Below are 23,833 nucleotides of genomic sequence, written 5' to 3'. Positions count from 1 at the left end.
GCGCGGTACACAACATGGTAAACCTTTACAACCCCAACTCTTCTGTCGGGCCCTTCCCTTAGTATGTAATTCAAGAATCACTGCTCTGGGAAGAGGTAGTGTTCGGTAGGCCACTATTACTGAAAGAAGAGAACCCGGACGGAATTAGCTTCGGGATGAGCCTGACCGCTTCTAGAGCAAGGTTTTGGAGGTATGAAGAAAGACTTTCTTCAGTTACCATATGCAAAACACGCAGGGAAATGCAATTCCAATGTGGTACAGAGAGAGAGAGAGCGAGTCACGGGTGTCTTTGGAAGCTCGGTGGGCAAAAGGAAAATGCGTACGGTTAGGCATGATTCATTGAAGTGTAAACAGTGGTGCGTACTGCTACTCCCACGTTTTACACACGAACAAAGCAATGAGCAATTGGGAACAACATGCACAGATAGGTCGAGTTTTGTAATATGCAGTGCAACAGAAGGCTTGGGCGAAGAATTGGGTAAGTCACCCTCACTGCCGCGTTCAATACGCGTGGTTTTTGCTGTGGACCGGAAATATAGGTTAGGTGAACTGCCAAATTTGTTCAAATTTGTCTTTGCTCCCGGTGGAGCCGGTTAAAACTCTTGTCTCATACTTACAATCTTCATGCTTCACGCTCTCACTCCTGATCGATCCAAGTCGAAAATGTAATGTCACTTTCATTTCCTAACTTCTTCGGCATTTAGGGTGGAAAAAGGGGTTTTACTTCACCGAAGTGTGTGGTATGTTGTTCGTGTTGAAATCTGATCCGTTAACAGCTTGTTGTCATTAACAAACTCCAAATGGAAAATTGAAAAATCATTCCCTACCCTAAACAAAAGGAGACCCAACGAAAAAAAAAGACGCGTTAGCGGAAATTAAACATTAAGAAAGTCGAACGCGACGATGACGGATGGACATTTTCCGTCTGTTTCGGGTGAGCGATTTTCCGAAAGGCATTGTTTGATTGAGCTCCAAAGCGTGTGTGTGCGTGTGTGTGGGGTATGGAGTTTGATGAAATATTGGCCGTGAAATGGGAATGTTTCAGTAACAGATTTGTAATACTAAGCCCGTTTCTCCTTCTTAATAGAAGCTTTACTTGAAGGGTACCTTCTACTCCAACAAACGGTAATGATGGAAATAACCACTAAGTAACGTGAACTAAATCAGAGTAAATGAGTTAAAATCTTCTTCTTCTCCCTCTTCGGTGGCACTACAACATCGAAAGGTTGTAGCCGGCCTGCCATTTCTGGCTTTCTGTGACTTGATTTTAACCGGAGCAAGGTAGTCAGCGCTGCGTACGCGGGGAGGCGGTCCGGATGGGATTTGAACAACGGTGCTGCCGTGTGCAGACCGGACTCCAGACCAATGAGTTTGAATAGTGAGTTAAACTTTATATTCACTCTTTAAGAGTTAAATCTCGCGGAATGATCTAACTCTCTGTTCCGACTAGCCACTTACTCACTACGGTTTAACTGACTCACTTCGTTTTAACTCACTCACTTCGTTTTAACTCACTCACTTCGTTTTAACTAACTCACTAGGTTTTAACTCACTCATCTTGTTTTAACTCACTCACCTCGTCTTAACTCACTCAGTATGTTTTAATTCACTCGTGAGTTTGATATCGCATTACATTATTTGTAGCTGAAAGACAATTTGTCTTCTTCTTGAAATTGAAATTGAAATCTTTTTGCTAACTCGCTTCAATTTATCAAAGCGATATTTAACTCACGAGTAAGTTATACACAGTGAGTGAGTTAAAATCTAGTAAGTGAGTTAAAACGAAGTGAGTGAGTTAAAAGGTAGTAAGTGAGGGGATAGTCGGCTCACAAGTGAGTTGAAAATCACAAGTAGGTTGAAAAATGCATCGTGATGATTTAAATCATCTCATTCATTGCTAAGATTTAAGTCATTCATTCATTCTGACTCAGTTTGCACATCACTGCCAAACAGCTCACGAGAGGTACCTTTTCTGCAACATGAATAATGGATACCTGGAAAATGGTTTGCTCAGCTAACTTTCGTCGGGCGCATACAGATGTTTACTCCACATCCCATCTTGTTCTGGAGCTGGGACGGTGGGATGAACGTTGAATCATCTACAGTTTGGGTTTCTAGTTCTTACTGCACGCGCAAGTAAGAATTCCTCTACGTCGTCTCCCATTTCACGCTTCGCGCGTTTAGTTCTCACGAGAAATTTATCCCACCGCTACAATTTCTGTGTGTTCCGCCACAACTTCGTGGTTCACCATTTTTCGTACTACTGATCGAATTCGAATCGAATAAACCTACCCCGTGCTCCAAATGCGCCTTTTCAAGTTGGATCGTCTTAAACTTTTGCTCTTTCCTGTTACGAAGCAACGCAAACGCAAAACATTAAATGATCGATTTTCGGATCGTGTTCCACAAAATAAATGCCCCTGCCGCGCAATTGGAATTTCTTGACGGATTGGGGCGAATCGAATGCTACTTTGCTACGAAGGACCGTTTCTATTCGGGTTAAATAAATTCTCGTCGGCTGTTCTGCAACCCTGGAAGAGGGGGGCCCCGAATGGTGGGCCATTAATCGTGTCATTAGATTTCGCGCTATTCCGATGGCGCATCGCTGCCGGAGTTTGGGTCCTTTCGGTTTCAACAGAAAGCCTAGCCTGCATGTCACCCTGCCATGGCGAGCGCTTCCAGCCAGCGATGGCGATACGTAATCCACCGGAAACGATGAATCGATTGTCATCTAATTAACGTCCGGTGTCAGGTCTCCCGAACAGTGAAATGTTCATCGATTTCTTCACGGTGCTTGCTGACGGTTGATGACAGCGAAAGCAATAACGATTCTGTCGCCAAAACGGGGTACGGACACGGACGGATCTCTGGTTCCGTCGTCGTCACCTTCCAAATTTCGTCGCCGACCTGTCGCGCGACCGTCTGTCTCTGGGTCTCGTGCGACTAATGGGCGGAGGGAACCTGTTCTTCTTGGTACCTTAAACGTTACTTCCGGTTCGTTCTACCATCTTACGGGCGTGTGTGTGTGTGAGAGAGAGAGAGAGAGCAGTATTTTGGGTAGATAATTTTATCGCACCCGCTGGCCCATGCACACTTTATTTGGAGCGCATATAACAATCATCCCTTCAATAATGCTGTTGGCGACGCACGGAAACAACAATGGGCTTTTAATAAGGTTTGGTGTGGAGTCGCCGGTCGGATGGTTCTTGATTGCGGATGTTTATTTGTTTGTATTGGCGGTGGTAGTGTTTCATACACATACACACCCACCAGAATCACCAAGATGGGCCGAAAAAGTTTTTCGAATAACACGTGTTCCGGTCGGGGGGATTGTGTTGACCAATCCTGGTCACATGATTGACGAGTTTATTGATATTCAAAAGGCAATGATAATTATTTGCGGCCTTTGTTTATATGTTGATCCGCATCTTACGGCACTGGGCTACGTCCCTGGTAAAGCACAATTTAGCAATCTTTATGTAATTCTATTGTTTGGTTGGGACTATCGATGTAGGTGCGACCGTTTCTTCCTCTATGAGCGATACAAGTCGTTGGACAAGGTAGATCTGGACTCTGGGCAATGGACTCTGGAACTGTCTGAGGTCAACTCTTTTTAAGTATTAATATGTCTAGTTGTCGAAACAATACTTAAACCCACTAAAAGAGCATCCGACAACAACTTGGTCAACTGACAGCTGTGCCAAGCTAAATGAGGAACATTATTTTGAAGAGTTCTTAGTCCAGGATTCCAGGATTAGCTAAATTTAAGAGCTAGAGTATCCTACTCCATAACCCAGATTCTGTTTACCATCCCGCCCCAAAGAGCCAGAAGAGAAACAAAGAATTTGGTGATACGGACATTACAACTGTTGGGTTGCAGTTGTGCCCTGAACTCTGTTTGGCAAGATGCCGCAAAACTCCTCGTTCTGTTCGGTTTTTGGTTGAACTCTCCACCGCTCTTCGGACGGTTCGGATATGCGCAATGGATTCGATCCGAGGAAAAGAATTCGGTCAACACTTGTCGTCGGTGTGTGTGTGTTGGCAAATATGTCCGCGGATCACAACACAACCGTCGCCGCCCCAAAACAGACTGTGCCACTGTGGAAAAGCAAGCTAGAGAGGAAACATAGCATCGTTTTATGGAAACTCTCTGTTTTCATGTCTCCCGATGCCCATGCAGCAGAAGGTTTGCTGGTGTGGTGAATGCTCACTCAAACTTTTCCGTTCAGCATCTCCCGCAAGAGCCTTGAGAGCGATTCGCTCTTCCTACTCTTTGGCACCAGGAACCTCTTATGCGGACGTGAAAGGATAATGGCCTACAGAGCGTTTGCTGGCTTGTGCTCTCCCTTGTTGGCGAGAGACATGTTGGAAAAGGAGAGCACAGAAAGAGCAACAAAGGTGGCACACCCTTAAGCAACGTGATTGGGTGTTGGCGGGAAAATGTACCAAGAAGCTGTATGTTTTGTAATGTTGCAAAGGGTTGTTGCAGCTGGGGGAGCAAATGATAATAGAAACACCTCGCGCATCTCACAGTACTATGGACTTCTCTCGTGCATATTTATGGGGCACAGTAATTAAGGGGGAGAGCGGGGTGACAATCTGCCGGACCGGACAGACGTGCACAGAGACAACACGCGCGTGCATTTGTTTGCCATTGTCAAACAATGTTCCCGTTCCGCCGCGGACATCCGCGTTTGATAGTAGTGCTCGGCGGAGTGTCATACTGGCACGCGACAGAGCAGTTTGCAATGATGATTATTTGAATGTGAGAAGACATCCCCAAAACCCTCGTGCCGCGTAAAGCGAGAGGCCATCTGCGGGAGAGTACAATCTGGAGAAAAAGCGTACTATTTGGGGTTCTTTCGGTGCGAATTGTACGCCACGACTAGACCGAGCGACCCGAGGTCCGCATAGCATTGGGCGAGTTAGAGTTGTGTTGTAGTGTGCAAATCAGTAGCAGGCAGCATCCGCATCAGGACAATTTAGAGTTAGCGTTGAGCATAGCATAACAACAGCAACCCCACACTCATTTCAATCAACCACTCTCCGTTTTGTTTCATCACAAAACAACAGTGCACCACCGGTCCCGCCAGCGTTACCGACACAGCAACAGCAGGCATCGCAGCAGGCACAGCAGCAGCAGCAGCAGCAGCAACAGAAACCGATCTATGCATCACAGCAGAGCAACAGCAGTACCAACAGTATTACCTATGGCAACAATTCGGTAAGTAGTGTTCAGCTCGCTATCGTTATCCGGATCCGGATGATTCGTTTCCGCGTACCAAGATGCCAAGCACCATGCAAAACGGCCGAACAAGACTCAACAAACTCAAAGTTGTTAGCCGCGATTGTTATTGTGTTTAGTGTTGGCCTTTTCCGGAGGTATTGGGGGAGTGTGATGATGACCTTGAACATGTTCCCTTGTCGAAAATTCGATTTTCCATCAGGGGCACCTGTCAGGTTCAATCGACCAAGGGACTGCTCGTTAGCGGTCCGAGTGTGCAACGTGAGGAGGGTAGGTGTTGGTGGAGTGGAATGGTGTAGTGAACGATAATAGAACAATTTTTAGAATTATTGGACGTTCGTGTAGTCGTGTAGCAGAAACGAAAAAAAAGCAAAGCAAGATGGCTCGTGTCTATGGGCGAACGTGTACCACGTGACTGGTGTTGTAGTGAATGTTATGTGTATGTTGTGTGTATGAGTCAATATCGACGTATTTGGCCAATTTTTTAAGGATCGTGGATGAGGACAATTTGACATTTCCATTCAATGTCCGTTTTGTTGATAGTGACTCGGCGTATATCTTTTCCCTAGCCTGCAGAAGCCTATTTTTCCTGAAGGAGGATGACTCGCTTTAAAGCGGATTTCTTATCCATTTCCTTTCCTTCCGGCTTTCCTTCGCAGCAACAGTATCCGCAGCCCATCTACGTAGCATCGAATCAAAACCATCAAATGCTGAATCAGTCGGTGTTGGCACCGCAACCGCCGCAGCAACCACCGCCGCCCCAGCAACAGCAGCCACCGCAGATACCGTCGAACCTGTCGAACGGTTCGATTTACGCGACGGCCACGTGCTCGCCGAGCGCGACCAACAGCAATCCATCGAACCCGATCTACGCCGGCCAGCAGCAGCTAGTGTCGCAACAGCAGCCGCAGTCGGTGCAGCCACAGCCGCCGCCACCACCGATGATGATGCCACCGAATGGGTACGGGCCACCGAACGGTGTCGGTGGTCCGTACGGTGCCGGGCAACCACAGTACGGCATTCCACCGGTAAGTAAGCAACGCTACCCCCGGTGTTTGCGACGTGTGCGACCGCTAACTGTTATTGTTTCTCGTGAAGGTTCCTCAGATGCCAATGCAGCCGCTACAACAGCAACCACCCCCGTCGCAGATGCAACAGACGAACGCCGCTCCTCCACCACCGCCAATGATGCCGCCAATGTTCCCCATGTCTTCTGCACCATCGAACATACCCCAGGTGATTGTTTTCTTCTTTTTTTTTTGGAATCAATCACAGTCAATAAAAGCCCTTTTCACACTAAATCTCTCTGTCTCGCTTTCCCTACAGCCACCAGCACCACCCATGCCACCAAACGTGAATAATGCGGCTGCTCCACCACCACCGCCACCCCCACCCGGAATGCTTTCCTCGAAACCGGGTGAAATCAATTCCTTGGCCCTGCAGCTGGCCAGTGCCAAACTGAAACGCAGCCAACCACCGAAAGGCGCGTCGTCCGGTGTGGGCAATGCTGGAGCGTCGTCCACCACCACGCTCACTTCCGCCACCAGCGGCAACAATGTTGCGGCGTCCACCGTGACGGAAAACAGTGGCAGCAGTACATCGAGCGGAGGTAGTGGTAATTATGGAACCATAGGTTAGAGCCACTTACCCCTCATACTAACATTTGTACTAATCCTGGCCTCATCGGTATCATGCGCGGTTACCGGCCGCACTCACCGTGTGCTGTGTGCGTTTGTGTTTTTTGGTTCTCTGTTTTTGTGTATCGCGGTGTGCTTGGTCCTATTTTCGCGTAAAAAAAATCTCGTGTGTTCGTGTGTATGCGTGTGGTTCTAGGCTGTGTGCCATCATCGACATGTGTCAAAATTCTATCGCCTTTCATTATTATACACTTTCATTTAGAATAAGATTTTTTGGATATATTCTTACAATGTAGAACAGTGTGGAATGTGTGTTATTCGTGTAGAATATTATTAATTCATTTGAATTATTTGTTACATAAACCTACCAATCAAGCTTAGCTAGCCTCAAATTTAGAATGCTAAACCGCATAGTAAAATGTCAGCAAAAAGGACAATTTTTTTCTGCATTGCAATTGTAACGTGACTATATTGAACCAAGCGTGAAAACCACCACTAATAGGATTCGTCTGGTAGGTTTTGCTTTGTCCCTTCTCCTCCGTCAGACAGACAATGAAACGAAAAGGGCGGGAAAATCGTTTGTCTGGCACTTTTTTTTCATTTGGGTGTACAACCATAGCCCCCGGTCTTACCTTTTCGTTTCGTCCAATCAATTTGGTGGTTGTTTGTCACATGATTTTTACTCTTATCAGGATAAGCATTGGTTGTATGCAGGCATCTTCTAGCACGGATTGGCTGGCTCGATTGATTGTCTACAAAAAGCAATTAGTTAGGGATGGGTAAACGTGTTGGAAGGTTTTAGTAAGATTATGTGCATGCCCTTTTTAAATAATGCGGTACCTATTGGAACTCTAGGCTAGTTTATCTTTTTTTCTATTTTGAGTATCGGTGTTGCTTATAAATTTCAACCAATTATAAAATAAACTAATTTATTTTGTTATTTGCACTCTCTCCTCGTTTGCTGTGCGTATCTTCAGGACGATCGTCATCCGGCATGGCATCGATGATGGATGAAATGGCAAAGACTCTTGCTAGGCGTCGAGCGCAGGCAGAAAAGAAGGAGGTAAGGCATCCTCATCAACCAAACATAAGTCTACCTTTATTCACATCTGGTTCATGTATTTCCTGTATCTTCCCATCTCTAGCCGGACTCCAACGATGATGGTGGAGCCGGAGGTTCCGGAGGACGCCAGCGGGCCTGGGAAAAGTCGAGCACACTACCGCACAAACTAGGTAGCAATAATGCAAACGGAGGAGGAGGAGGAGGCGGCAACAGTTCCGGTGCCGGTGGTGCTAGTCTGAGCGGTTCGGAATCACCGAAACCGCGGATGCGTTTCGGCAGTTCCAGCGAAGGAACGATACTAAATGTTAGTTGCAGCACTAGAAGACTGTTTTTTTTTTTCTTTTTGGCGCCAAGGTATCACTAAACGATGTTTTCTTACCTTTTCTCGTTTCATGATGCTGAAACCGTGCAGCAGATCAATGGTGGCGACGGTTTCTCCCTTCCGACTGCGGTCGAGTTCGACAATCTGAAGGAGGAAATTTTACGCGAAATGCGTAACGAGCTCGCGAAAGCAAAGCAAGAAATTATAGAAGCTATCAAATCCGAATTCAACCGCAGGTAAACAAACGCGGGCCCGTTTACCTTTCTGTTATATGCTTCTGTTTTTAAGCGCTCTGCAACGAACGAGAAACACTGCGCGCGCGCATACACACGCATTTCTATTTCTACTGCAACAACAACAACAACAAAAACAAAAACTACTACCACATACTACAACACTATGATAACTGTTACTGTAACGAAGAGAACGATAAGCAAAATGGGAACGCGACCAGATCGGGGGCCGGCCGCCACAGGCAAGTCACGGTGAGAAACGGCATCGAACGGCAACAGGCAACGATTGGACGACAACGGGGAGAGAGAGGGGGATGGTGAAGATACGGTGGACATTCGGACGCCGCCGCGTACACAGGAACACGGGTTTCCGCTGGCGGGTCGACAGATTTTACTTCAATTGATAGACATCCTTTATCGCCACTTGCACACGTAATGAGCCAGTTGTTTTTGGGTTTGCTAATTTAATTTTACGTCCAAGCTTACGACGTATCGACCTACGTGCGATTCCATTTCCGCCATTTTCTTATCGTTTGGTTAGGCGCGTAGTGGATAAAACTTACTTCGAAATACATTGGTCTTTGTATATAATTTAATTGCTGCGAAGGTTTTGTTTTTGATTTTTGCCGTTGTCGGTTTGGTTTAACAGCGTTTAACGACTTGTTTTGTAAATTTCCTGCAGCATCTTTCCTCTCTGTAAAGGACTATTTCAACGCCGGATTTAAATTTTGTGAAAATACGTATTTATAATGTAGGATAACGTTGAGTTTGTTGGGAAAAGTTAGTACCGTTCTAGCGCTGTCTTTTGCCGATCTAGTATCTTGACCTCATTGGCGACTTTATCTGCTTTTCATTGGTCTTCCACACATTTGGAGCCACTTCCGTTCGAACTCAGCTGAGAGATTTTTGTCCTATTGTAACGTCGAGTTCTGGTCTCGGTGGCGTATACGACTGGTATCGCGAGTGGAGAAGCTTCCTTAGGCTCGAGTTCCCATACTTGCAAACCTTCCAAAGTAAAGGCTGAAAACAGGACAGTAACTCGCTTTAAGACGGTAACATTTTATTTCAATTTAGCCTGAGAAACAATGGAAAGCAGTCAGGATGATCCTTGTGTTGAAGTAGTAGTCTTTGGCAGAAAGGAAAAATACTCTTTGCTTTCAAAAAATTGAACGCCTAAACGCTGGTTAACAGTACACTATTTTTTCATGTATGGCCATAGAGAAAAATGGACGAAGAGTTGGTGTATCGAGCGAGAGCGATAAAGGATGATAAGGATTTAAATCCTAGACACACACTGTATAGCAGGGCGCAGGACAGGTTAACGATGTTGACTGTTGGAGCCTGAAGGTGGAACGAATAGCGACGCGATGGGATACTGAGTATCCGAGTGTCCCCTTAGCAAATCCGTGTGGTCCACGCAACATTTCCGTTCTTTGTACTACTACTGAGAAGCTAGCCTTGGGCACAGTTATTCGGTTTGAATTATTTTGGTTGTTTCATATGCCCCACAGTCGAAACGAAATCATCACTCCCACCAAGAGCAAAAAGTCGTGTGAACAAAATCGAATACACACCATTTAAAATGCGCGAAGGAAGCTGAACTACAAGACTCCAACACGTTTATACATATATCGGCGATGAGAGAACTGTAAGCAATTAGCATAATATCCATAACGGAACGACGTTGGGATGGGGCAAAAGCACAGCAAGCATTCGGATGGCGTGTCTCTCCGTGTGGAGTTTGATATAAATTTTGCGTGTGCGTCCGCGCCATCGTTGTGTCCGTGTGTACGCCCAGGCTCCGTGGACATTTTTTTGTTGTTGCCTCATCTGTCTCTCATCTCGTACCGCATGGTAGTAGGTAGTAGGTAGTAGTAGTAGCAGCAGCAGCAGCAAACCGTATCATCATCGTATAAGCTCTCACGAAATTTGGACACTAACCGGGAGAGCCCCGGGGCAAGTGGATAGCGCTTCGTGTGCTTGCGTCGTTATTATTGCTAGGTAGAAGAACACTGAACCATACCAGCTCTTTAAATCGAATGTCTATCCAATGTGTCTCCTCTCTGTGTGTGTGCGTGTGAGTGTGTGTGTGTCAGCCATATTATCCTGTCTCATTATTCTAACTCGTTGGCGAGGAACGAAGCGAAAAAGAAAATTCAAAATCACACTAAACTTTCAAACGTAACCTAAGCATCATCGGGAACATAAAGCTAAATTTAAACTAAACGTAACTATTTAAGGCCGGCCGGGATAGTGAAAGCGGAGTGTAGCATAGAGAGTGCTGAAAAATGATCCCCCTGACGCGCAGCAAAATAGTGAAATGGCGAAGGTAGAGAGCGTGCCAGAGGAACGTGCTGTATCCTGGAATGCAGCAAAAAAAAAAACAACACGCTGCACACACACACCGAAGCAGATTCAAATCAAAATGTAGAACAAATTTAATCATCATCACTCCATACGAGCGCGGGGGGGAGGGGCGGGGGGATGTGATTTGATTAGTGGGAGAGAAGCATATTAGATGGGCTAAAACAGCAAACAGAAGCGTGCCGCGCGGGGCACTTAATTGTAAGGTGAGCACAAACGCGATTAAACATTAAAAACTCGCGCGTGCGCATGTAAGCGATTTGGAAAACGGATTCCGAAAGAGAGACTTGTACTCAAATCGACTCAAATTTTTTTGTACATAAACGAAAGACTAAAGCATGCCCAAGAAGGGAAGCCGAAGTGATGGTAGCTGCGAATAATCGGACGCTAGGAGCAGCGAACAGAATGTATAACCGCGATACTTTCATTTATAGTCATGATGGTGTAGTCTAAGCGAGGAAGAATGAAAGGCGCAAAGATACGACTGTGTGCGTGTGTGCGTGTGCCCGCGCTGTGTGTGTTAGGCACATTACCGTACGTACCGGGCAGACGGGGGCATCATCACGGAAGCAGAAAGGCGGGGTGAGTTAAAATTAAAGTAAATCTTCCCTCGGAACTGAACTGACATATTATTGTGTGAGAGTGTGTGTGTGTGTGCGAGAAGAATGCGGGGGGGGGGGGGTATTCGTCTGACCCCGTTAATCTCGCCCCACGAACATGGGGGGAAGAAGCGATTGTAGAGCGGCAAACAAGCAAACTACTCTTCTTACCACGTGCCGGACCGAGCGAAACGCATAGATATGCTCTCTTTTAAATTATAACGACGAAGGCACACAAACACACACACACACAAATACGCTTTAAAACGGATGGAAGATGAACTCGACACACACACACACACCGAACACGTTATACAATACAATAATCCTCCTATCCTTAATATGTAAAAAAAGAGATGGCGGCCGGTAACTAACACCACTTTGCAAAATTGAAGTTTTTCTGGAAAACACCGCCAAGTATCACAACAGCCACACACCGCCTGCATGCTGTTCCGATAGCGAATACATAGAACAAAGCGATAAAGCAGATAGCTTGATACAGAAGCGAAACGACCTACACCACAACACAGAACACACGCCGGACGTTTCCGGGCAAGGGCTTTGTACAGAAGGGCGGCCAGTTTAGCTTCACAATCCTCTAGTACGGTTATGGGTTGCTAGTTTTGAGTACTTTTTTTTACAGTGTTTGACTGAAACATGCTTCCACGATGGCGGCCCGGGCTTCAAATCCCATCCAGACCGCCTGTCAAACTACGCGGCATTGTCAAGTCTAGTATGCCAGATATGGCAGGCATGCCCTAAGAGGGCGTTAGGCCCATAAGAGAGAGGGATCTGTTCACACGTTGGGGTTAAAATATTTCCCGCAGTGGGAAATCAGAATTTTTGAAGGACTTCTCCTGCATGAAGGCCAACAAGAAGGTTTGTCTTACAGATGAAAGATCCGTTGGTAGTTTAGAACCAGTTGAATAACTCAATTTGGGCAAGTACAAATCTGAAAAACACGTCGCACCCGGATGTCTTCAAAGACCCCACCAATTGAGAAGGCGATCGTTACAAAATTGGATTGAATGTTGAATATTTTGCTTGAAAAGCTGTTATTAACTAAAACTAAATCATTTGTGATGAAAAAGGAACCTTTTCCCAATAACATTCGCCCTTTTTTACCGTGCCGTTCCCTTTGTTATCACTGTTAGTAGTGATGGGCAAAACGATGGTTTGATCGGAATCGATTCCGGAGCGCTCCGAAATTTTGCAGAATCGATTCCCACGAGTAGGTCCGGAATCAATATGGGAACCGATTCCGGACACGATTTTAAATCCGATTCCGGAATCGGTTCCGGAACTGGATCCGGAATCAGATTCGGAATTGAATTTTTATTTGTTCATGAATATGCCTTTCCTTTGTTATCTAATCTTACAACAACTATTCTCATTTTGACCTAACCTTCTTCAAAAGTTTTGGGTATCTCGGTGGCGAAAAGTGAGTGCCCGTGAGTTTGGTGGGGTCTTTATTCAGCCTTTAGCCGAGAACAGAATGCCATCTTACGAAAACTCTCGAGATTGTAGAGCAACAGAAGAATAAGAATTAGGATTTTGTATCCTAATCGTATTTGAGATTGATTCCTTAGTTTGTTCCGGATTAAGCACCGTACTTGACTCCGGAATTGGATCCGGAATTGGATTCGTAATCTGAATCCGATAACAGAATCGGAACCAGGTAGTTCCGAAGAAGTTTGGTATTTGGAATTTGTTCCCTAATCGTAATTGAGATTGATTCCGAATTTAGTTCCGTACTTGATTCCGTCTTGACTATCGAACCGAATCTGGAATCGGATTCGGAATCGGAATCAGAACCTTAGCCGCGAACCCAGCACCACTTGAGTTGGAATGTTTGGCGGTGTTGGTCATTTACCCGTTTTTATATTTCTGAATTATTTATTCACCAAATCATCCTTGCCTATCTGTACAAAGCCCCTCCAACCAGGAACGCTCCGAACACAAATCTTAACCACACTCTGGACATATATAGTAAAGGAAGGCAAGGTAATGGTACACTGACGAGGGTCTGGGTCTGGGGTAAAGGTAATCGTAACTCGTAAGGATCAATGAAAGGAGACAGTTAAAAAATGAAACATTGAAGAGAAAGTAAAAGAATAGGGAAAGAAGATTTATTGCAGGCGATAAAGATAAGCGCAACGACGGTCTCCTCAGTGGGAGTTGGTAATCGATCCGTTACAGTTTCAGTTCCTCCGTTTCGACACACATTTCGACTTCCATACAAAGTACTTGTCTTCTTCCCCTGTTTATAATTGGAATCAGCCAGCATACAAACAAAAAAACGTAATAATGAGCAGTATTAACAGATGGACACCACCAGAGTAGTAAACCGCGTGTGCAGTGCAGTCCGCGATGGGCAGTGGTGGCCAGTGCGGTAGTCAGTGTATAGTAAAAAAAGGAACGGCCCATGGTCCCATTCGTGCAGATAAATATGTATATGTTTTAACATGTGTGTGCGTGAGTTCGAAGAATTTAAATTAGTTTTCCTTTCTAATGTTCGATTTCGTTCGTTATCATTGCAAAGAGCGAAGCACCACCACACACACACACACACACCTGTTGTAAATGCTTTTTAGAACGCTTTTTCTTTATTCGAGTGACGCTACTTACATTGTACCGCGTCAGGAAGAAGAGGGGAGTGAAAGGGGGAAAAGGGGCAGACCCCTCATTTTGAACTGTGATTGTTCGGTGTCACGATAGAGACGAGATGGTGGTGTCCTGTGGGTCTCCTTCCTTTTTTGTTTTTTTTGCAACGATGAATGTTTCTCGAATAGGAAGGAATCGATTTTTATCCGTTTTTTGTCGATCACTTCTTGACAGAGTAACACACACACCAACACACCAACACACGATGCGCAGCCTAGGATATATGTAAGTTGAGTTGAGCTGAGGTTGGGGCTGGATGGATTGAAGGATGATGGACGCTAGTGATGGGTGGGTCGACCCGAACCTACCGAGTCGGAACTTGACTCGACTCCGGGTCGATCCGTAAAAAGAGCCGTATGACCCATCATTAATGGACACGAAATTTGGTGCAAAGGATTAGAGTTTAATGGGGAAGAGAGGGGGGGGGGGGGGGGGGGAAGAATTTAGAAGGGAAGATGGTCCGATCTATTACGCGGTTAGAGACATGCAAAAAAAGGGTATGCACACGCACTATACATACATACATACACGACGAACGCTATTGAATGGACGTGTGTGTGTGTGTGTGTCTGGATGTGTGCATATACATTAGATGATTTGTGATTTTATGTTAAATATAACTTTTGTATTATTACTTTTATTTACCTATTTACGATTTAGAGACGTGAAGGAAGCGACTATTGAAATATATACATATATACACTACACACACAAACAAACAAAACACACACACAAACACTTATCTTATTATTCGCCAAGGCAAGGGAAACGAGAACAGAAGCTAATATTAGGAGCAAATTAACTGAACGCTGAACGATTTTTGGGCGATAGATAAAACGCCCGGCCGGTAGAAGCCGGTTGAATGTGGCTGAAACGAACAAAAAAAAGAAGGACCGTAACCAATTCGAGTGGTTCAAACGAAAAAAAATAAACGTAGCGTCGTACGATAGGAAGTAGAAGGCGGCGGACACGAACTCCAGCCCGCGTGTGGAGTGACGAAAGCGAAAGGACGTGTTAGAGATACAATTAAATCCATACAAACAAAACACACACACACGTTATTAAGGTAGAAATCAAATGAATGTGTTGGGGTGGAGAATGAAGGGGGGGGGGGGGTGTATGGAGGGAGGAAAACTCGGTCGAAATAACACTACACAAAAATTGCAAAAGGACATAGAGACTACAGAACCTAAATACATAAACACAAGACACACATACACACACACACACGACGACACACATTATTATAGATAACCTACAAATTTTATAAAATTAACAAACAAGAACAACAAAAAACATATTGCGATTAATAAAAAAAGTGAAAAACTGAAGTAAACGTAAATCGGTAAGGGCAAAGGGGGGCCCCATGTGCGTTTGTTTTTTCTTCTTCTTCGGACTAATTTATCACATTCGGAACCTGCGAAAACGACTCACCGGGATGATGTACACAGCAGCTTTGTTGTGGTCCAACCACTATCTGAGATAACTGGTGGAATTTGGCCCCTAGGAGGCCGTAAGTGGAAAGGAACTTGGTGGTGACTATCGCATCGATTCTGATGCACTGAGATACGTGTCGAGATATGGGGCAACGAATAATATTACAGCCAGTGCGGAGACCCACAGCTATGCTCAAGACTGGGACTGTACGAAACATTTATAGTGCTAGTGCTCACATACTAAGAGTACTCGTAAAAGACGAGCATCGAGAGGAAGATTCTCAGTAGGATTTGTAGTTTTCCTGTGTGTGTCGAAGGACAATGAATGAGTCCCTACAATCACGAGCTCTACTGAGATGGAGTGAGAGGCGTCGATGCGACCACCAGATTGACCGGGATAATGGACTTGTGCAGCAGATCAAGACTGCGAAGCGGTTAAGCAAGTGAATAGTAATGAATTACATTTTTTGGTACAATATTTTTGGATTCATGGGCTTACTTACTTGCTTACTTATCAGGCGGTACAACCGCTTTGCGGTCTTGGCCTGCTGCAACACTCCTCGATACCGCTCACGGTTCAGCGCCGTCGTCTGCCAATCCGTTATCCCGGCCGTTCTGGCGGAAGCATCAACGCCATCACTCCATCTCAATTTGGGCCTACCACGCCTCCTCTGTCCTTGTGGACGGACTAAGAGGACTTTACGGGCTGGGTCTTCCGGTGTCATTCTCATGAGGTGACCAGCCCACCGGAGCCTGGCGAGTCTAATGCGCTGTACGATAGTGAGATCATCGTACAGCTCGTAGAGCTCGTCGTTGTAGCGGCTCCTCCATTGTCCTTCCACACGTACTGGGCCAAAAGTCCTTCTGAACATCTTCTTTCTCTCGAACGCGGCTAAGAGGGCTTCGTCAGTTTTGGACAGAGTCCATGTCTCAGAGGCGCGTAACTCATCATCAATGTTGTTGTCGGTGCTGACTTTTGACCCTAGATAGGTGAAGTTTTGGACGAATTCGAAGGTGCGGTCACCTATCTGTACATCGCCCCTGCGTAAATCAGTGGTTGTTAGCAGGACCGCTGGTGGTGCCACCATCATTTTGGTTTTCACCTCGTTCATCTTCAACCCGAGGTTCTGTGCCGCTCGCTCGATCCTTTGATAAGCTTCTGCTGCATAGTAGAGCCTCAAACCAATGATGTCTATGTCGCCAGCGTATGTCAGGATCTGGATTGACTTATAGAAGATGATTGATGGGGCTTAGTACTTGCTTATTGTGACGTTGAACGTAGCTGAAGTGATGGGCGACAGGTCGGTAGGATTAACTCACCCATAAGACAACTACTAGTGTTGGGTCAAGTACCTCTTTTTAAAGAGGAGAGGGCAACTGCTCACCAACATGTGTTCCGGTAACTCCGCATTCACTGAGGGCAAAGAGGTCCAAGAGTGCGAAGAGGCCGAAGAGTGCGGAGCTACCTTTTTCAAATCGAAGAGCGCGCTCAGAGCCCTCATTTTATTGAGGCGAGGCCTCCCGGTAGCTCTCGAGCTCACTACCCAACACAAACGACTACCAACTGATAACTTGATATTGCTAACAAAAGTGAGTTAAAGTTAAAAGAAGTAGTTAAAGAATGACTTGCACTAAACTAGCAAGCGTCGGAATCAGTGGCGGATCAAGGTATTAGGAGGCCCCGAGCGGAATGGCATTTGAGGCCTGTCTAAAGGTGACTTGTTTGAGAGTAAGATCAACCGGATTTCCCTTGCCAACGAGGCCCCCCAACCGAAAAGGCCCTGAGCGGCGCTCCTTGGTTCATCCGCCACTGGTTGGAATTAAACGTTTACTGCTGTTGGCCAATTTAATAGATATTGGGACGGAAATGCTTTAAGCCGTGTTCGTGGGATGTTCGATTCACTTCAACTGGTGAAAGAGAATTTCACCAGACGACCTTACCCTAGGCTTACGTTGATATGAGGTAGTGATGGGCGGGAGCCATCCGTAAGAGACCTGGAATCATTCCTAGTCGCAACGAGTTTGGATCGACTCGTGGGTGCAGCAAAGCATACGCGAGTTCGACACGCCCGTCACTAATTGTGACGTTGGTCGTAGGTGAAGTGATTCCGATAGAGGATCGGTAGGGTCGATCGATTCTAATCGAACTCACCCATGACTAGCACCAACTGATACAAGGTAGTAGTAAGAGAATATATTTTTTTACCTAACCCGGAAGCTTTGTAATTAAACCTATGCTGCTGTTAGCCAGTTCAATAGATGTGGTATGGTAATCACTCACATACACCGCCTATGGAACAAGGCCACCAACCAAGCCCGACCAAGTGTGTGTGTGTGGGTGGAATGGCAATAGAAAGGCCCTCAAAATGTCGCTCCAATGGCCGACCATGTCATGAGAATTTCACCGGACGATCTAACACTAGGCTCACGTTGAATTGAAGTGATGCTGATGAAATATTTTTGCAGTAGGAAGAGATAGTCGGAAACTATCAACAGAGGGGATCAGAGGGGATTCCGAAACGGAACGGATTCTTAACGATGCGGCAAATCTTGGAGATGATGGCGGAGCAGTAGCTCCACTCCTACCATCTCTTCATTGATTTCAATGCCGCATATGAGTTCTTTTGGAATCCCGGCCAAGCTTACCAGGCCTGTAAGAATGACAATGGCCAACATCACATGCCAGGTGAAGGTGGATGGAAAACTCTCAGGGCTCGTTTGCTACCACCAAGACGCCCTTGGGCCTAAGAGGCGCCAGGGAGATGGGCTTGCCTGTCTCCTGTTCAACCTGGCGCTAGAGAGATCCACCCGTGACTCGGTGGTGGAAACTTCGTGACCATCTTCTATAAGTTAATCCAGATCCTGGCATACGCTGATGACACAGACATCATTGGTTTGAGGCTCTCCTATGTAGCAGAAGCTTATCAAAGGATCGAGCGTGCGGGACAGAACCTCGGGTTGGAGATGAACGAGGCGAAAATCAGAGGTGATCAGAGGGATATGTGATCGCACCTTCGAAGTCGTCCAAAACTTCACCTATCTGAGGTCAAAAGCCAGCACCGACAACAACATTGATGTTGAGTTACGCACAAGGGTGCTGGCTGCCAACCGATCATACTACAGCCTGAGGAAACTTTCCCACTCTAAAAAGCTGTCGCGACGGACGAAACTGGCACTGTACAGAGCATTTATAGTCCCAGTACTCACATAAGCCTCTGAGACATGGACTCTGTCCGAAACTGAGGAAACCCTCTTAGTCGCGTTCGAGAGGAAGATGCTGAGAAGGATTTTTGGCCCCGTACGTGTGAAAGGACAATGGAGGAGCCGCTACAATGACGAGCTCTACGAGCTGTATGGAGATCTCACATTAAGACTCGCCGGGCTTCGGTGGGCAGGTCACGTCATGAGAATGGCACCGGACGACCTAGCCCGTCCGGTGGCCGAGGCAATAACGGCGCCGGTCTTCACCCATCCCATCCAGACCGCCTCCCCCCGTACGTAGGGCTAACTAGTTTACTACGGGTAAAATTAAGCCACAGAAAGCCAGAAATGGCAGGCCATGACCTCACGAGGTTGAAGTGCCAAGAAAGAAGAAGAAGAAGATTTATTAACTGTGTCCACTTGTGGCATCGTCCTCAATTGAAAAAGTCCTCTGATTGAGATTTGCAGCATTCAAAAACTCTATTGATCACTGATGATCTTTCTCTTCACCATGCGGTCACTGCTGGGCGAAAGCCGTATAACTTGAACATGCTCAGTCATGAATGTCTCAAAACAGGAGGGGGGATATTGTAATATAATTCTGATCTTGCTCACGGTTACCTTCACTCTGTATGGACGGATGTTCTAACCCTGGAGCCCAAGCCTTCCAACGATAAAGCTTCCAGGCCCACGCATACGTTAGGGGGATCTGTGCAACCCATGCGATATTCTTACGTTTCTCCTTCGGAAATGCATGCACCCTTAAAGTTGACTACAGGATTACATATACAAAATTTGTCCATCAAATCGAACGTTGGGAAGGTCTGCTTTGGAAAGGCTTGATGTTGCGCGTATGACCGATAGACAGATAGAACATTTCGTATGTGTTCTCCAAAAAAGGTGGAATTGTGCCAGCTTTTATGAAGCATGAAGCAAGTACTGTGAAGATTGTAACATTTATTTTGTTAACAACTGAACGATCTCTTGGGATGCCAAATGGAAAAAGGATGATAATGCTTACTAATTCTTTTATAACGACATCGACCGCAAGGTTTGTTTGTGTCTGTCAATTTGGTTTATTGTTTCGACAATGATGTTGCCTCAACTACTACTGCAAGGGTTTTCAATAAATTAGCAGGATTTCGAAAGTGCTCTCCTATTCGTTACCTTTTCAACATTCGTTTTGTATGTTACACGTGCGCGCGCCAGATCCGTTCGGGAGTCCTGGATTTTACAGCGCCGTCAACAGTCCCGCCAGCACGCCGGAAACGCCCAGCATCGTGTAACCGGTGGTGTACACCTCCTTGATCGTCAGGAACTTGCCCATATCCCAGAACAGATGGCGCACACCATTAACCGTGTGGTACGCGAACGGGTACGCGAGCGTGAACTTGAGCGCAATCAGGGTCGGCGCACTGAGTCCTTCCAGCATCGTCAGGTAGTGTGTGGCGTCGTGTGGCATGGCCAACGCTCCCAGACCCAGGGCGGTAATGTAACCGGTCAGGGCCAGCCCGGTGAAACGATGCGTAATCGAAAGCATGCTGGTCAGCTGGAAGCTGTAGATGGTCAGATGCGGTGACTGTGGTCGCTTCAGACGTGCATTCCGGTCGTCGTGCGATTCCCCGGGACGGACGTCCGCTGGCACTGGCTTCAGTACGATGGTGCGTGCTGCCATCAGCGGAAGGGCGGGATTAGTTCCGTAGCCCTGCAGCAATGTACGGCGGCATGCGTTCCTAAAAAAAGGGAAAAAGCAAAAACACATGGACGACGTAAATTACAACGCTCAACATTATGTAATTTTGACCAGGCAGGCTGCCCTGGCAATTGGGATCCGCGCCACTGGAAGGGGAACACTAGGCGGAAACCAATTTCGCACGCTTCCATACTAACCTCAGCAGCAGAGAAGCGGCCATTATTGTGGAGCGGTGCTGCGGTAGATTGTTCTAGCAGAAAGTCGAAAGAATATTCGTCGTTGAACACAGAACGCGCTCGGTGGCAAGGAACAAGTGTTGTGTGTGTTTTCTAAACAAGAAAAACAGAAACGTCAAGCTGTGTTGTGCAAGGTCAGGCAACTGTCAAATCAGCTGGTGTTGCGTTTGACATTTGATTTGAAGTTGTTTTGACGCAGAAAAAAGAAGAAGAGAATTCATTCGTTTTCAGGAGTTTTATTAGCGATAAAGAGTGCAAAATTAAGGATTTATTTGTAAATTCTTTTCACATACTGGCTCGTCAAAGATGGACTGAAAACCGCAATGGATCTGCGCAATGATCGATAAAGGTGCGTGTACACGTATGAAATGTTTCAGAGAAATGAATGCTTCGAATTTTGAATCTTCATATGTGAAATGTTTCGGTGAAAGATTTCACTTATCGAGTGGATTTGCGTGATTGTCTGCATTTAAATATGCACAGCGTTTTTCCGCTAAAACTTGGCTAGCCAAGAAACCAATCATCATCATTCATAAAACCAAAAGACAGAACTTTATTCGACAAACTGCCCTCCGACCAGCTACCACATAAAGACAGCCTTTTCACGCAAAATGCGCAACCCATACCGTGTCCATTCCGGTTCCGTCAACCACAGCTCGACCACACTCTCCAGGCACGACATTACCGCAGCACCCTTCCAGCTGGTAATTTCCGGATCCATATCCTTCGGGCTCGACACGATGCTCTGCTCCGTCCGGTAGACGGGAGGGATTTTGCTTGCCACCTGGTTCTGCAGCCAACTGCCAATGCCGGGAAACTTGATCCCACCGCCAACGATTAGAATGCAACCGTACATCTTCCGTTTCAGCTCGTCAGTTGCTACAAAACGGGAGTGGAAAGCGTGATGAATGTCCGTTTTCACATGGAACTATCTTTCCCTGTGTGTGTGTGTGTGTACTTACAACAACGCTCGATGCTTTGGATGACGGCCTGATCCAACCCGACCAACTGTCCACCGGGCAGCAGATAATCTCGATCGTTCGACTTGGTCTCACGCTCACGCTCCTGCTCCAATCCATCCACCACGAGATCTTCATCGGGTGCTTCCGTGTTTGGTAGGGCCCCGCTATCGATCGCAGATTGTTCCAAGTTGTCCTTATTGCGTCGCTGAAATCGATCGAAAAAGGGAAACCGTGTTATATGGCGAGCCAGCAGCATTCTCCCACAGTTCCTTCGTTCCTTACTCCAGTTTCTCTTATATATTCTGCATCAAAACAATCTTCCGGGTGTGGCTGTGATGAGCATCCTTTTTGTGTTTTCGGCGCCGTTCGATTCGCACCGGTAATCGCCAGCAGCTCGGTGAAAAAGATACTTAGCGGAGCAACCATCGCTTCATCGCCTACTTGAAGCGTGTAGTTTCGCTTCGCCATACCCGGATGCTGCACGGAGAACGATTTTTCTACCGAACCACACACGTCCAAATTTACGTGCCCAAAGTCTTCCTTGAGCCGGCGCAACAGTATACCATCCAGTGGCGTTTGTTCGCTACACTCTCGGTACGGGAAGGCACACTTCTGTAGCAACCAGTAAAACACCTGCGTTACGTCCGCACCACCATAGTCGAAGCGTACCCGAGTGTTTGGATGCGATATGCCGTCCTCCACGCACGAGACGGATGTTTTCTCATCGCCAACGTCGACGACACATGCGTACCCGAGCCCAGCACCGAATGTGGCCGCTACGTGATCCTGCACCAAGAAGCAGCACCCGAACCCGATCTGATTCAGCAGCAGCGTTACGAACTCTCGCAGGTGCGCACGGTTGTAAATGTCCGGTATAACGAGCACCGCCCGGTACTGTCTCATTTCGCTCGGTTTGATGTGCAGCCGTGTGTGAAGCACGTGCTCCCATATCGTCTGCAGGTCGGACATAACCCCGAACAGTGAACCACCAACACCCGCGTGCAGGTTCAGCTCGCCCCTTCGAACGGGGAAGTGCACATTATAGTCGCCGGCCGGATTCAACAGCAGCACATCCTCACCAATCACAACGTCACTTCCGGTCGTATCGTGCCACTCGGTTTCACTGTCCGGTACCACTTCCGGCTGCGAGCGCCGGTTAAACGCGGCTATCTGTTGCGGTGGTGTGGCATACCGACGCTGCCCGTTCGATTGTACGCACGATTGTAGTGTGTGAGTTATCTGCAGTCGGCAATCTTCCAGCTCCTGCAGTAATTCTTTCGTTTTCTCCACTACCGGTGGAAGTACAGCGTCTCGGTGGACAGCTCCACCCGGTTTGCGTCGTCGGGCGATCGCGTGCAGGATTCGCACGGGGTTCACATCGGACGCACGGCCAATGCGTAGGTAATGCGACCCGGGATGGATAACGATTATGTTTTGCGCTTGGATGTGGTGCTGAAATGGGAGAAAAACCCGTGATGAAACGTAATTACTGACAGTTGGTCACTGTGGTACGGTAATTATACTTCAGCTTGGTCTTTTAAATTGTTGGCCATGCTTTTCTGGAGATTCTTTGCGATGCTGTTTCTCTGTGGCGCGCTTTCGATCTGATTCACAACCACTACACTTCAGCCGGCTAAATTTGTTTACAAACAAAGCGCTGAATAGTGCTGAATGTGGAAGGACTCTGCTGTCAGCAGGCTCCTGTCAAATTTGTGCAATGAATCGCAGTACCCAATGAACAGAATAGCAGCAAGTGACAAGCAGGAGCGAATAAAATAGCAATATTAGCAATAGCTAAACAGCCAACGTTCATAACCAGTTCCCTCTATTAGATACTGAACGCAAAAAAAAAATTATGTGGGTTTTGTAATAAATCCACAAAGCACAAAGATAATCAAAATAACGTGTTGTCTGTTTGTCCGCCAATCTTGTAGTGACGATAATCTGTCAGTTTTATTATACATCCAGGTTTGTACATGTATCGAACGTTTGACAGTTGACGTTTGCTGACCTAATCATACAGTATGCTTATTCGCATATGTTTACAGCTCGGCCTTTCCTGATTACAAAATTGTCCTCAATTTGATAATTCTTCTGATTCTGATTGAACAACGGGTTCTATCTCTGAAATACTCCAATGTCTCAACTTATCTGATTCTAAAATGTTGTCGTATGGTA

At 46.5% G+C, this 23,833-nt stretch overlaps 3 protein-coding genes across 13 annotated transcripts in view; 1 reads left to right on the top strand and 2 right to left on the bottom strand.

Annotated features, from left to right (window-relative positions):
- The window catches only part of LOC118503433 (protein enabled), a 39,023-nt gene extending 23,968 nt beyond the window's left edge, over positions 1-15,055 (top strand). For 4 of the 11 annotated variants that reach the window (XM_036036677.1, XM_036036678.1, XM_036036680.1 and 1 more), the window contains exons 5-11: positions 5,074-5,224; positions 5,905-6,273; positions 6,344-6,481; positions 6,572-6,878; positions 7,860-7,945; positions 8,028-8,249; positions 8,358-15,055. In XM_036036677.1, coding sequence (XP_035892570.1) covers positions 5,074-5,224; positions 5,905-6,273; positions 6,344-6,481; positions 6,572-6,878; positions 7,860-7,945; positions 8,028-8,249; positions 8,358-8,507 — 1,423 coding nt within the window. In that variant the 3' untranslated portion in view covers positions 8,508-15,055. The remainder of the gene's footprint in view (positions 1-5,073; positions 5,225-5,904; positions 6,274-6,343; positions 6,482-6,571; positions 6,879-7,859; positions 7,946-8,027; positions 8,250-8,357) is intronic. The other 7 variants (XM_036036685.1, XM_036036686.1, XM_036036687.1 and 4 more) reach the window with 6 other exon arrangements.
- A 4,646-nt stretch (positions 15,056-19,701) lies between these two features.
- LOC118503432 (succinate dehydrogenase cytochrome b560 subunit, mitochondrial-like) lies at positions 19,702-20,832 on the bottom strand. Its single transcript, XM_036036676.1, has 2 exons — positions 20,655-20,832; positions 19,702-20,497 (listed from the first exon to the last, which is right to left on the bottom strand). The coding sequence occupies exons 1-2, from the start codon at positions 20,675-20,677 to the stop codon at positions 19,996-19,998; spliced, it is 525 nt and encodes a 174-aa protein (XP_035892569.1). The 5' UTR covers positions 20,678-20,832; the 3' UTR covers positions 19,702-19,995.
- A 384-nt stretch (positions 20,833-21,216) lies between these two features.
- On the bottom strand, positions 21,217-23,326 carry LOC118503431 (actin-related protein 8). Its single transcript, XM_036036675.1, has 4 exons — positions 23,179-23,326; positions 21,938-23,107; positions 21,656-21,860; positions 21,217-21,572 (listed from the first exon to the last, which is right to left on the bottom strand). Exons 1-4 carry the CDS (start codon positions 23,206-23,208, stop codon positions 21,274-21,276), a joined length of 1,704 nt encoding a protein of 567 aa, XP_035892568.1. The 5' UTR covers positions 23,209-23,326; the 3' UTR covers positions 21,217-21,273.
- Positions 23,327-23,833: the final 507 nt, after the last annotated feature.

This window comes from Anopheles stephensi, chromosome 2 (genome assembly GCF_013141755.1).
Source record: "Anopheles stephensi strain Indian chromosome 2, UCI_ANSTEP_V1.0, whole genome shotgun sequence".
NCBI classification, from domain to species: Eukaryota; Metazoa; Arthropoda; class Insecta; order Diptera; family Culicidae; genus Anopheles; species Anopheles stephensi.
This window is presented reverse-complemented; position numbering and strand designations above follow the sequence as displayed.